The following is a 14,902-nucleotide window of genomic DNA, read 5'->3' on the forward strand; positions in this document are numbered from 1 at the left end:
TATATGGTTCCCTTTATGTCATATGCACCAAAAAGTGAAAATTCATACATTGCCATCTCCCTCACTGACTGCACCTTCAAGCCATGGATTCCATACTTGAGCCTTCAAGGGCACCGGATATCCAGAGAATTTTTGTATATGCCATGCTAAGCTTAGAGTAAGTGTATTAAACAGATAATGAAATGAAAATAGAATGTGCTGGTTGTAGAATAATAACAATCCTGGGACCTTTATGAGACAGCGATTGGCAACCAAAGTTCTAAAATACCTCATAACTGATTATGAATTATGCTAGTGGATACCTACATACATATACAAACACTGCCCCATGTTATAAATATATAAAATATTTAAAGCAATTATATGTTGCTGACATTAGTCCCCTAGGCCTGGCCTATTGTGCTTCATAGTGACGCCTGCAGTTTAAACATTTAGGAAGGTTTCAGAATATTCAATATGCAGTCTCACAGATTAATAACTGCCTGTGACTACAAGCCTTGGCAAATGCATTTGGTGTCCTATTCAAGGTTATCACTACAAAGGTATAAGAATAATCCTTATCATTTTAATACAAAATGATAAGCTCCCATTGCTGGCAACATTTTGATTATGCATGTGTATATCTATGCCTTAAAAGGAAAACCACTACTAAACAAGGGCATGTAATGTAGCCAGTTTGTTTCTCGGTTTATCTGAGAACAAATATTGTTGGCAAATGGTAAGTTAACTGTTCATAAATTTGCTCCAATGGCATAAACGAGAACAAAAGCTTAAAAATGAATATAGTCAAAAAAAGCTATCTATTTAATACATACATACTTTTCTGTATAGTATCAGAACATTCAGCTGTCTTTTAACAATAATGATGTACCTTGGATTTTGTTTGTTTGCAATTATGCAATTACAGCTTAAAGGAACAGTTCAGTGTAAAAATAAAAATTGGGTAAACAGATAGTATGTACAAAATAAAAAATGTTTCTAATATAGTTAGTTAGCCAAAAATGTAATGTATAAAGGCTGGAGTGAGTGGATGTCTAATATAATAGCCAGAACACTACTTCCAGCTTTTCAGCTCTCTAACTTTGAGTTATTCAGAGACTTGAAGGGGGGCCACATGGGACATAACTGTTCAGTGAGTTTGCAATTGATCTTCAGCATGCAGCTCAGATTCAAAAGCAACAGTTATGACTCATATGACCCCCCCAAGTCACTGATTGGTTCCTGTCTGGTAGCCAATCAGTGGAAACCAAGAGAGCTGAAAAGCAGGAAGTAGTGTTCTGGCTATTATGTTACACATCCAGTCACTCCAGCCTTTATACATTACATTTTTGGCTAACTAACTATATTGGAAATATTTTTTATTTTGCACAGCCTATCTATCTAATAGTTTTTATACTGAACAATACCTTTAAGACCCCTTTGTAGCACTTTTCCCCTGCCTTACTCTATAAGAGTTACCTTTTAGGACAATGCTTGGCGGTTCGATGCCTAGGCAGTAGTGCCAGAAGTCAGGGCAACAGTCGGACACTGTCCTGTTACAGAACAGATCACAGTAACAGATGGTATCCAAATATGGAACCGTACAATGGTCATCTCTCCCAGGGCAGCAGCTATCCCTCTTCTGGCAGTATGAGCCACTTGCATCTCTTATTCCCTGGGTGTGAAGTCCTGGAGCCAGTTCACGCCTGAAGCGAGACTTTTTATAAGAGCCTGCTTCCGTTATCACTAAGAGCACCACCAGGGAAGTAAGGAAAAGTAGTTTCATTCTGGGAAGCCTGTAAAGAGATTTTAGAATTAATGAACACAGAACAGGGGCTATCTTCAGTACAGGTAATGAAGTCCAGCCGACAATAGCCACATGCATGGCCAATATGTGACTAGATATCAAGCAGGCATTAGACAGTAGGGATGTAGCGAACTGTTCGCCGGCGAACTTGTTCGCGCGAACTTCGACCGTTCGCGTCCGCTGAATGTTCGCGAACGTCGCGCGACGTTCGCATTTTGAGTTCGCGTTCGATTCGAATACAAATCGTTCGACCATTCGACCATTCGAATTCCTTCGACCGCTAAAAATCGAACGATTTCCATTCGTTCGAACGATTGTAAGCATTCGATCGAATGAAAAGCATTCGATCGAATGCTTCGATCGTTCGATTCGAATGAAAATCGTTCGATCGAACGATTAAAATCCTTCGATCGTTCGAATCGAACGATTTTAGCGGGTGTTCGAAGTTCGCGAACTGTTCGCGAACGTTCGCATTTTTTGCCGGTGTTCGCGAACGGCGTTCGCGAACACCAAATCGGCAGTTCGCTACATCCCTATTAGACAGTTTGCCTTTACTGTATTTCAGCTAATCAATTATTCTATCACTTTTTTAAAGAAATTCAGCCACCAGACCACATGGCATTTTCTGGCTGCTCTGATGAGGGAGACTACGGTAGCTTTTACTTATAACAATAAATAAAATTAAGACTCTCTGGGCAGAATTATCTTGTATAGGGGACATGTTTGCCAGAATATTTGTGTTTATTCATTTAACAAATACTTTGACACCTGATATTAAGATCGCTTCTAAAATGAGGGAAGGTGCAAAGTGCAAAAAGTAGGAGCAAAAGTTTGTTGTTTTTCCATTTTGCATCTTCCTTCAGCTAGATTTGCACGATGGGCCCCTGAGGCACAATTCTTTGCACTTCTAAAGTGGAACATGTCATTGTATATGCAACACTATTGTACTGCTCTATTTAATAATTGTTTTTCAATACAGTTTTTAGTTTTGCATTAGTATTAACACATGGTGATGGTCCAATTTCTTTCAAGCACTGGCTAACCAATTATCTATAATTATCTAAAAACCCATTACTTAAAGAACTAAAAAATGGCAGTGCCATTCCACTCTCTGTACCGTGTAACTACAATTGCTTTTTCTTACCATTTATGATTTCTCTGTAATAATGAGACAATGTAAAACTAGCATGCATTTGTTGGCTGATGTATTTAATACTTCATTATGTTTTAGAGGCAGTTAGGTATGGAATAAGGGAACAGATTCTATACCAGTACACTGTGTCTTTTCAAAAAGTTGTGGACCTGTCTAGTGGAATTACTGCTTGGTGAATCTCAACTGTTATTGGTTTTTCTTGTTTCCACCCAGTGGTTAAGAAATGGTTGAATGCTAAAGATACAATGTGTCAATAAATTCCTTCCTGTCTGGATACTTGCATTCAAAATGTATAACCATATAAAGGAAACATTGCACACATTCCAGGTGCAAAGTCGAGGGTCACTCCCCGCCTCTAATTGTGGAACTTAGCTCAGTCTTTATTCAAATTTAAAAGAGAAATTGCCCTGAACATTAACAATTTTTTGTGAAATTCATTGGCACCGCCATTATTTTTTTTTTACAAATCTTCTTTTCTTCTTTATTTAAATCCCTAACAAATTATACTTTATCCCCCAACTTCTCTGTTTTTGATCTTCACATAATATATATAAATATATTTTATTATTCTTATGAAACCCTTGTCCAGTTTCCCCATATCTTATATGTAGGTGAGCAGAGAAGATGTGAGCTGTTTAATTGCTTTTTAAAGGGAGTAGTGTGAGAATAAAACGCTCCTCAGAAAAGGAAGTTGCAGCAGTTTCAATGCATTTGAAATTCTTTATGTGTTGCCCTAAGACATGTTATTGTTAATGATTATCTCTGATGGATTTCTTGGACTGCAAGCACTTCTGTATCACCTCGTCTAAGGTGAGAATGTAAAGAATGATATGTATCTGCACCACTAGCTTCAGGGTAATATGTAACCATTATAGCATGACTGCTTTTACAAAGCATTTTTGCATATACGGAACGGAAATACTCATAAGTTATGTCAAAGCATCTTAAACTGGAGAGCTTTGATCAACGCTTTTAGCACCACCAGGTTATGCTGCACTGAACTTATTTATAAAAAAAATATTTTAAAAAAAAAGTAATTTCTGATATTTATATTAAAATGGCATGCATATAAATATCATGTATACAGACTATGGATGTGTGATTTTCCTGCTCCAATGGAAGGGGCCAGCTGGAAGACCTAATACTGGCATGGAGATGATCAGCTTTATCTGAATATGTTGCAGAGCTAAATCAGAATAGAACAGAGATTTGATTGGAACTAAGATCTTTAATATATAAAAAAGAAGGGTAGGGATTGTGGTGTGAGTATTATGGCTGGACTAACCAAGTATTAGTGTGGCTACCTTATAAAAAAGTTGGCACCTATTTAAAGGGATACTTTCATGATTTTTATGGTATGGTTTTGATTTCTAAATTACACTGTAAATAATTTACTCTACCATATAAAATTGCATTCTTGAACCAGCAAGTGTATTTTCTAGTTGTAATATTGGTGTGTAGGCAGTCATCTCAGGTCATTTTGCCTGGTCATGTGCTTTCAGATTGAACTGATTTCTGGCAGGCTGTTGTTTCTCCTACTAAATGTAACTGAATGTGTTGCAGTGGGACATGGATTTTTACTACTGAGTGCTGTTCTTAGATCTATCAGGTAGCTGTTATCTTGTGTTATGGATCTGATATATGGTTACCTTCCCATTGTTCTTTTGTTAGGCTGCTGGGGGGAGGAAGTGAGGCGGGTGATATCACACCAACTTGCAGTAAAGAGTGACTGAGGTTTATCAGAGAACAAGTCACATGAGTGGGGGCAGCTGGGAAACAGACAATGTCTAGCCCCAGGTCAGATTTCATAATTAAATATAAAAAAAATCAGTTTGCTCTTTTGAGAAATGGATTTCAGCACTAGTAACTGATGCATTTTGAAAAAAAAAACATTTTTTCCCATGACAGTATCCCTTTAACCTAGAGTGAACTCATGAAATGAATGGAGAGGGTTGTGGGGTCATAACACACAAGGAATAAGGCCCTTTCAGTTTAATACATGGTAAAATAAACATAATAGGCTTTCCATGACTAAAAAGTAGGATACTAGAACAGGTGAAATAAATTAATCTCTCATACTGGAATAAAAGAGGGTCCACATTTAATGATACATTTTGAAAAATAACAACATTAGAATTTAGCCAAATGAATAATCTGATTTCTGGTGCAGCATCAGTGACCACAGCAACCGGATATTTAAAGGGGTAAAGAAAAGCTATTAAAGGTGTGGTGGTGCCAACTGGTAATACTCCCACTACCGGCCCCCTAGTAGATAATATGTGAGCACTATTTCCTTTACAGACATAGTGACACCATCTTGCCTGCTGTGTCAGTGTTTCCTTATGATGGCATAGACTCAGCACATACACACAACAATGAGTCAAAAGGGCTGCATTCTCAGACGTGGAGCAACTGCAAAGAATCAGTAGAATAGCAGGCAAGATGCCCATGGTTTTAAAAAAAAGGGGCAAAGCCAACACTTACATGTTAGTGACTGTGGGTAGTGCATTAAAAATGCATATCTTGACTTTCCTTGTCCTTTATGGGGGACATAAACCTCCCATAGCATTGCTGCCCCATCAAAATATTTTCAAGCTTAACACCAAGCAATCTCCAACAAATAATAGTTAACAACCTGATGCCAGCTGTAGTCCAGGAATCATAGAGATGGACTTGTAAAAGAACACTGCACAATACAACTTTTCTCAGGTCTTCAAATTTAAGGGAAGGTTTATTAACCCTTTAAATTCAGGATGGAGAAAAGTAAAATAAAAAAGCGATTAAAAAAAAAAAAAAGACCATTTGCACATTGTCTTAGAAAATCATTGGCTAAACCAATTGGCTGCCTGTGGGCCATGCCACCTTCACTGCAGTGGAGTATGTAGTGGTCAATTTGACCTAGCATACTGAAATACTGCTAACATGTTGTCAGAGATCACATAATGGCAACATGCAGCCAGAATTAACTAGTCCCTGCGTGGCTCTCTTGTCGCTGCCAGCTCACAATCACTTTCAAACAATTAGAGAAGCTACGGAGCTGAAGAGAATTTCTTGCTCAGGAAGAACTGTACAGAGCAAGGGGGAGAAAGTTAAAAAACAGCATATAAAAGTTAACTATGTAGCTGATCTGAGGCCCTACAACATTGTATTATTTTAAAATGAAGCTAAATGTGAGAATGATAAAAAGGATAATACCCCTTTTAGACCTGGGAGCAGCACTGTATTACTGAAAAGAGAACAGTTCTGCTTGCTGATGCTTGCTAAGTCAACACCGTACATTGTTTAAATACCCTTTGAGAGTAATCAATTTCCTGAAAATGATTTAATAAAAGAAATACATGTCACATTAATCATGTAAAAATGTACAGTTTTTCCAGATGCCCACAGTCTGAACCACCGATACAAGACCTGCAAAATACTGTGTTGCTTCTAATCATGGTAGCAATGACATTCAGTAATATGTCAGTGAATTCATTTCTAAAGAGACAATAAATGGTACCGGTATGGGATCCGTTATACTGAAACCCGTCATCCAGAAAATGCTAAATTATGGAAAGGCCATCTCCTATAGACTTCATTTTATCCAAATAATCCAAATTTTTCTCTATAATAATAAAACAGTGCGTACTTGATCCAAACTTAGATATAATTAATCCTTATTGAAAGCAAAACCAGCCTATTGGGTTTATTAAATGTTCAAAGGATTTTCTAGTAGACTTAAAGTATGAATATCCAAATTATGGAAAGATCCATTATCCGGAAGACCACAGGTCCCAAGCAATCTGTAGAACAGGTCCCATACCTGTACTGTGGATAAAAGAGTGAACTCAATGACACACTTATTTATAATAAAACGTTTTGTAGCCAATATATTTGTATTACATTTGTTTCATTATAACTCTCAGGGACCCTACTTGCAGCGTGGGTGTGAGAAATGCTATTTTCATTCAGCGCAGGGTTAAATTACATGCCAAGCATTTTTCATTACTCTAACAACACTGCCATCGTGTTATAGCATGAAAACTATGGCAAATGAAAAACAGGACATGAGGCTAGATTGTATTGCCACTATTCTAATTATGTTAACGGCTTCTCTTTCCATTTTGCTACCCTCCTATTCACTTTTCCTGACATTCACACAAAACACCTGGTTGCTAGGGTCCAGCTCCCAACTAGAGTGCTGTAGAATATCAATAGTGATGGGCGAATAAATTAGACAGGCACAAATTTGCGTCAAATTTCCACATTTTGTCACCGGCTAAAAATCCGCTGCTACAAAAGAAAATTGTGGCATGTCAGAATAGTCGCGTGCTTAAAATTGTCGCACATCAAAATTAATCGGACGCGCATTGACTTTAATGCATTTGGACAAAATAGTCGCACGTATAAAAATTGTCTATTGTGTCAAAATTGTCGCAAGTCAAAATGATTTTGACGCCCATTGACTTGCGTTTCGCAAATTATTTGCAGTTTCGCTAATTTTTAGGTAAATTCACATTTTTTCCGGCAAAGCAAAACGGCACAGATTCGCCCATCACTAAATATCAATAAAAAAATATTCATAATAAACCAGAAAAAATAACAACGAAAACCACTTGCAAACTTGAATGTAATCAAAAACTGCAAGCGTTGTTTAAAATGGCGTTTTTGCTAATGTTAATGTAAAATCATTCGCTGAAGAATATTACATCGCTAAGCACTGGTTAGTGTTAACACCTGCTCTGGAGTTTCGCGATTGCAAAATTTTAATACATACACTGCGCAGGTTTGCAAAAGCCATTTGGTTGCAAACTTTGAGAGGAAGTAGTTGACGTCTGTAATTGGTCAAAAAAGATGCAAAGATGGTCGCTAACATTCGCAGTGAACAGAACATCAAAGTGCAATGCATTGTGGGTTATGTAGTTCCTGTATGCTGTCTGTAAGCTGTGGAGAAGTTGTTACAATTTGTAACATCAGTGTTTAGTCCCTCCTTCCCTGCCAGGATTTCAAATGATGCAGAAAGAGAAGAACTGTTAAACAGCTGGATTTCAGCATAGAAAATGACATTTATTCATACTTTTTGAAGGTAACTTTTGAAGGTAACTTTTTGAGGTAACTGTGATGGGTATATTAGGGGTTTCTGTGTTGTGTGGGCCTCTTTATCACTTTTTGGTTTGGAAGCCAAAGTTCCCCTTTTAATAAAGAACCAGATTTCAGATTTGGACCTGGACATCTGGGCCCACTGGGTCTGCCACCTTGAGGGCCCACCACCCCAGCCACAGAGGCCCCCACACTGTGCACCTTTTTGCTTGCCACTGTCTGGCTGCCGATATCAAGTCTCGCCACAGGGCAAGCAGCAGGTCTGGGGGGCCAGTCAGGTTTTCTCCTAGTGCCCCACCAGCCCGGTCCGATGCTGCCAGATTCTTATTTTCTCCTAATTCAAATATAAATTGTCACAAAGGCTTTTACTTGAGTCTGGCCAAATAGTCCTACGAAACAAGATGTCCACTCTACTATTTTAGATGACAGATGTATTTCTGGTAGCAACAGTTTTCAAGAATGTATTTGCATGTCTAAGTTAATAAGATGGCATCTACTTTAGATGATTGGGGGAGGGGGTAAATGGGACAGTTTTATTGCCTTTCTCAGCCTGCATTCCATTACCTTCAGGATATGCATATATTATCTGCCACTGTACATATACCACATTCAGATTGTGCCAATCACGCTTTTCCTCCTTGCTCACCACCACAAAACCTTATTCTACAATGTGTCCAGGAGACAGCCTGATTATCAGTCATTCATGATGCACTTAACAGAGGCAAAAAAAAAGTTCAACACAACAGACTGCCCATTGGCATAACCATAAGAGCACAGCCCCTACCTACTGGATGCCCATGTTTTTGGCTGGTCGTGATGAAAGAAAATAGTGAATGTAAGAGCCCTGGTCGATAGTGCACCAAACATTGCTTTGTTACAACACTTACTAACTGTTACTAGGCACATTTTAGTGGAACTTTAGTTACCATTTAAAATAAATGCAGCCTTAAAAGTCTCCAAAAGTCTCAGATATATCAACTAACCACCTGTTATGGTGCAATGATCCACATCTAGTATGTTTGAGAACTTATTTCTGATTACTATTTAGACAATATGTTATGACAAATTAGTTTGTAAAAAGTATAGGACTGAATGATTATTAATCTAATGAAATTGGGTTGAGTTGACACCTCTGCACATGTGTAACAAGTTTGTTGCCTCCTTCCTGTCCTTAAATAACATGATGAACAGTGCAGCTTGGCCAACTGGTTCTTATCTACAGTGAAATTGAATGTTTTTATGTCTATGGTGCTCAAGTTCAAAGATTGACTGACATGCAACGGCTTTAGAGTTTCACCACTTCTTCAACCTGGATTATATTGCAGCTGTTACACTTCTGCAGTTAAATTGAAAATCTTATCATTTAGGAAACCTGTAATATCATTCAGGCAGCACAGTTTTTAACATGGCATTCGGAATCTGCAAAACCTGGGTATTAACTCATAACTTTGCTTATAGCTTTTTATGTCAGGATCTCACTGTTTGTGGACATTTAGGGGCCCATTTACTAAGGGTCAAAGTGAATTTTCAAATTCAAAAACTTCGAATTTCGAAGTAATGCTTGGGTACTTCGACCATCGAATAGGCCAAAATTCTATTTGAATTGCTGTTTAGCCTATGGGGGACCTCCTATAACCTCTTATAGTGTTTGGCTAAGTTTTGAGTAGTCAAAGTATTTTATTCGATCCAAACGATTTAATCGATCGAACAATCGAAAAAATACTTTAACTATCGAAGTATCAAATTGGATGGTCGAATTTCACGTTTTTTAACTTCGAAATTCGACCCTTAGTAAATGTGCCCATAAATTACAGTCAAACTCCATCTGGTGAAAACCAGGTATATAAGTGACATGGGATAAACTTTTCTTATGCCTGCAAACTGTCAAAGTGATGAAGAAAATAGGTGTTATTGGCATTCTATAATGGCACATAGAGTATATTATCTGTGTTTTTTGAGCCTGTGGAAATGTGTCTGAATCCACCCATGCCTTTTCTCACTGGTTTTCCCATTTTTTTTTAGTGCTGTCGGTACTAGAAGCATTAACTACATATGGCTGCTTTCCTGATATCTTCACAGAGACAAGACTACAAATATCCGTTATCCAGAAACATGTTATCCAGAAAGCTCCAAATTACAGAAAGCCAGTCAACCATTGACTTCAATTTATCCAGACAATCCAAATTTTTAATAATTTCCCTTTTTTCTATAATAATAAAACAATACCTTGTACTTGATCCAAACTAAGATTTAATTAATCCTTATTGAAAGCAAAACCAACCTATTGGGTTTTATTAATGTTTAAATGATTTTCTAGTAGACTAAGCTAGATGAAGAATCAAATTACTGAAAGATCCGTTATCTGGAAAACCTCAGGTCCTGAGCATTCTGTATAACAGGTCCCATACCTGTATCTCCTTTTGCCAATAAAAGCATGTTTCATGCTTAGCTGTGAAACAGGTTTTTAATGTGAGAATAGCAGTGTTGTGCAATGCACCTCCACAATAAGTCAATGAAAACTACAGAAAAATCTTACTAGGAATATATTTGTAAGACTTTAAGAAAAGAAATTATAATTTTGCTGATATCAATATATTCTAAGTAAACCGAATACCAAAATTTTCAGCTTTTATTCTTCCTAGCTTTTCCAAACTGCTTATTTGAACGAAGTGAAGCAAAGAGAGACAGGCTGGAACAGAGCTGTTTTGAAAAGTTCTCACCACAATGTAAATATACTGGGGGTATGTAAATGAATGCAATGCCCAGTGCAGTTCTCATACATTGTAATATTCGTATTCCTAACCCCTTAGAAAAAACATATGTGTATATATATATATATATATATATATATATATATACACATATATACACATACATAGATATAAATATATTAAATTCCATCCCTCTGCCTTATGCTGAGCTACAACCTGAAAAAAGGTAGTGTATTCCAGGTGGAAGCCGGTGGGTCTACATACATGGAAAGCAGAATACATGACATTAAATTGCATTCAGCCCATTTGTACCCAACAGTTTGACCTACTGTAAGTTTCCCTTATAGCCAACAGGAATCCAAATCAGCATACATACACAGTGTCTCAAAAAAGGCTTCTAAGCTACATCCTCTCTGCTACTGCTGAACTGTAACACTTAAAACTCCTATAAAACAAAGAATAACTTATAAACTCCTCCTCATAACCTTCAAAGCCCTTCATTTCTCTGCACCTAACTACATCTCATCTCTTGTTTCTGTATATGTTCCTGGCCTAAACCTCCGCTCCTTTCAGAGCAACTGCTTGGTTGTACCCCCCACTACTACTTCTGTTTCCCGTATCAAACCCTTCTCTCTTGCAACTCCTTATATTTGGAATGTCATTCCTGAATCTCTCAGGAGAGAATCCTCCTTCAGTCTTTTTAAAACTCAACTCAAAGACTACCTCTGGGAGCACCTGGATAACACCTGAACTGGCACTTATATAACAGTGTAACAAACTATAACGTACAGCACCTTAATACCCCTCTGAATTATGTCTGTAAGTTACCCTCCCATTTAGACTGTAAGCCCTATGGGGTAGGGTTCTCTAGCCTTTTGTCTCCTTGACACTGAGCACTTAATCTGTATTGTAATTATATTTTATATTTATGTGAATTGTATTCTAATAATGCACTTATTGTTACTTTTTATTTCAATGACCCCTTGTTTGTTACTACTAATTTATTGTTTTGCTTTACAGTTCTTTGCCCTCAAGGAGCACTATACAAATAAAAATATACATACAAAACTCTGGTTAGCAGGGACAGCATTTGAAAATAGGACACAGCAGGTGATTTCTTCATTAAAATGTCATTACCTGACATAAACCAGTATTTAAGTTGAAACATGTTTCAAGAGTCCCAAGTCCCAAAAGTAGACTATATGGGTTATATGAAAAATTGGATGTAGAACCCAGGCCAGTCACAGCCATACACAATAATTTACAAATAAAACCTACCTTCTTCAAACAGAATAAATACAGAGGAGCTCAAAATGGGATTTGGTGGGTTCCCTTGGTGCTGCAGCCACAGGTGCTTGCACTATAATGCACACTCAGACAGTCATACACAGAAGCACACGCACACACACACACACACACAAATCACACTCGCTCAGTCTCTCTCACACAGTCACACACAGAAACAAGCAGATTAAGCCTCTAGACTGATGCAACACACACATGCACACCACTATATGAACAGGCTATATCTGAATAAAAAGAAACAAAACAGAGTGTTGCAGCCTGGCAGAGACCTGCAATGTTATTAGGACAGAAAGTCTTAAACACCATTTGAAGTTGCCCTGTTTGAGGAGAAAACCCCATATGGACAAATGCCCCCGTCCCAGCATACTCCTATGCTCTCTTACTATCCTGCCTCTGTGCCACTCTCGCCAGTCTTAATCCAAAAATGTCCAGTTTGTCCTGTGTACACTGGAATTATCAGGCTTTTCATAGTGATAAAGTAACAGAATTAATGATTAAGCTCAGGTCCTGGCGGTGTCACTACCTCACTCACTGCTACTGTAACTATAACTCCCTTTCTCTTTTCTATAGCCTCAAGATATGGCAGTATGTCTCTGTCATCACATTGCAAAACCCATAAGCACTGTAATTTTATCTGAGGATAGAAACGCTTAATGCCAATAAGTACCATCCCGTTGCTACGGGTCGAAAGAGGTTGGCTTGTAAGGATATGAGAGATTGCTGACAGGAATATATTGTGTTGCCACCATTATCTTACCTGTACAACTCATGCAGTGTCAGAGGTATCACAGCGCTGCCGTCCTTTGAGTGCACTTGCTGTGGTCAATAACTGGGACACTCCTTATGTACTCCTTAAGTGAGCCAGGCTGAAAGTAACTCCTACACACTCCTTTCTATGCCCAGCCCTTAATATCATAGTCCTGCCCACAGCTATGTTCTCTATCCATCCAGGACACACTGCTCATTCTCTGCTTCTGTCCTGATGTCATTGCAGGATTCGGCCAGGCTGCAGCTAGATACTTGTTGCTGCTTTTCATTCAGCTTGGTCACATAAATCCTGTATAAGAGATTGTGTTGGTGAGAGGTTAAATCTGCATATAATTGTGCCAGTATGAGAGGAACTGAGTGTGAGACTGTTAGCATGTGTGTGCATCACAGACCCCAAATTTTTACCTCCTATTCTAAGTTTAGTTGCAGCAAGACACAATTTGCTTCTGACGTGGTTAACTAGCCCCCCCCCGCCCCCAAAACCATCATCTATGGTTGCTATGGTGCATTATTGTGCAGTAATTGAGGAATTATAGCTACCTGTCGCTAATGCACCTACAGAATGTTTTGAGCGTTGTAGTTTAAAGAAGAAGTAAACCCCCTACAGGTAAAAGCCCCCATTCACCACCCTCCACTGGCCATCCTCCCTGAATACTGTTCTACTAGAATAAATGTCCCATCCAGCAACAAGTTCGCTAGCTTTGTTATCTTCCGGATCCTCTTCTGTCTTTTTCGGTAATTTATGGAGCTTTCCAGCTCCAACTGCTATGCACCAAAAGTTGTAGCGTCGGCACTCACTTCATAAAGATAACAAAACTACTGAACATGGTGCCCCTGAGCTCCGCTGCGCTACTCTGCACATATCAGTCAATGTTCCCTCTAAGCTGTGTTCTCGTGAGAGCGCACATAAATTTTGATGGCAGCACAAACAACAAATTGGGGTGCGCACAAAATGTTGTATTTATTAATTCTCAACTGAGCACAACGTTTTTAAAAATTCGCACACAAGATTAAAATGTGCATGCGTAATTTTTTTGCACACGTAGCCGAAAAGGAATTAGAGGTAGCAATGCTGGATGGGACATTTATTCTAGTAGAACAGTATTCAGGGAGAAAGCAGAGAGGGGAGCTAGTGGAGGGTGGAGAAAGAGGAGTTTTACCTATAGGGGAGTTTACTCCTTTAACAGTAGCCCATATCTTCCAACTGTCCCGTTTTTAAAGGGACATTCCCTCTTTTGACAGCTCAACCTGCAGTCTCTAATTTGTACTGGAAAGTCAGGTTTTTCTCTGCACTGAACAGCCAGAAAAAGAAACAAAAGTTTCTAACTTAATTGGCTTTTGGCAGAGAGCCCAGAACAGCCACAACAGAAGATACATTTGTAATAATTGAAATGTATCTAGATAAGCAAATAAGTAATTGTAACAATATAAGAACAGGTCCCTTGGGAAAATTTGGGAAAATTTAGACTCACAGCTTAAAGGACAATTCACCTTTATTAGCAAAACTGTAATAACTGAAAAAAATCACAGAAATATGTGAAACTTATAACCTGTGAAATTGTATAAAATGAACATGGTAATTAGGGGGTGTGACCACAAAAATGGGCGTGGTCAAAAAATAAGTCACGCTACTTTTTTGGCAACTTTTTTGTACCTCTTTTTATTTCCAAAATGTTGGGAGGTATGGTAGTCTAAGGGATGTGGGTTTAACCTTGCAACATATATCTGACAATTTTGAGGGCCTGTAGCTGTAATTTGTGTGGAATTGTTGAGTATACTTTGGATGAATGCTCAACAAGAGGAAGATGGCTGGTGCGATATATTTATAGATATAAAATTAGATGCAGATATTTTAAACCTTCCCATCTGGCTTCTATGAGGCAAATATATTAGCAAAACTGTGTTTGCATTTAATATAACCCGCCAAATTTTGTAAACTGGACATGGTATTTAGGGGGCATGGCCATTAAATGGGCGTGATCAAAAATTTACATGCAGCATTACTTTTTATCCTAATTTTCAAATATTGGGAGGTATGTATTATATTTATGCAGTGGTGAAACTATAGAGGCCATAGACTTCACATCCAGAAAGGGACCC

The 14,902-nt window shown here is 38.2% G+C and overlaps 1 protein-coding gene across 1 annotated transcript in view; it reads right to left on the reverse strand.

Annotated features, from left to right (window-relative positions):
- Nucleotides 1-12,899, reverse strand: part of tinagl1.L (tubulointerstitial nephritis antigen-like 1 L homeolog) — a 31,032-nt gene extending 18,133 nt beyond the window's left edge. The window contains exons 1-2 of the mRNA XM_018246939.2: nt 12,792-12,899; nt 1,459-1,775 (exon numbers count right to left, since the gene is read on the reverse strand). Of these exons, the coding sequence (XP_018102428.1) occupies nt 1,459-1,765 (307 nt within the window). The 5' untranslated portion in view covers nt 1,766-1,775; nt 12,792-12,899. The remainder of the gene's footprint in view (nt 1-1,458; nt 1,776-12,791) is intronic.
- Between the last annotated feature and the right edge of the window lie 2,003 nt (nt 12,900-14,902).

This window comes from Xenopus laevis, chromosome 2L, assembly GCF_017654675.1.
Source record: "Xenopus laevis strain J_2021 chromosome 2L, Xenopus_laevis_v10.1, whole genome shotgun sequence".
Lineage (NCBI taxonomy): Eukaryota > Metazoa > Chordata > Amphibia > Anura > Pipidae > Xenopus > Xenopus laevis.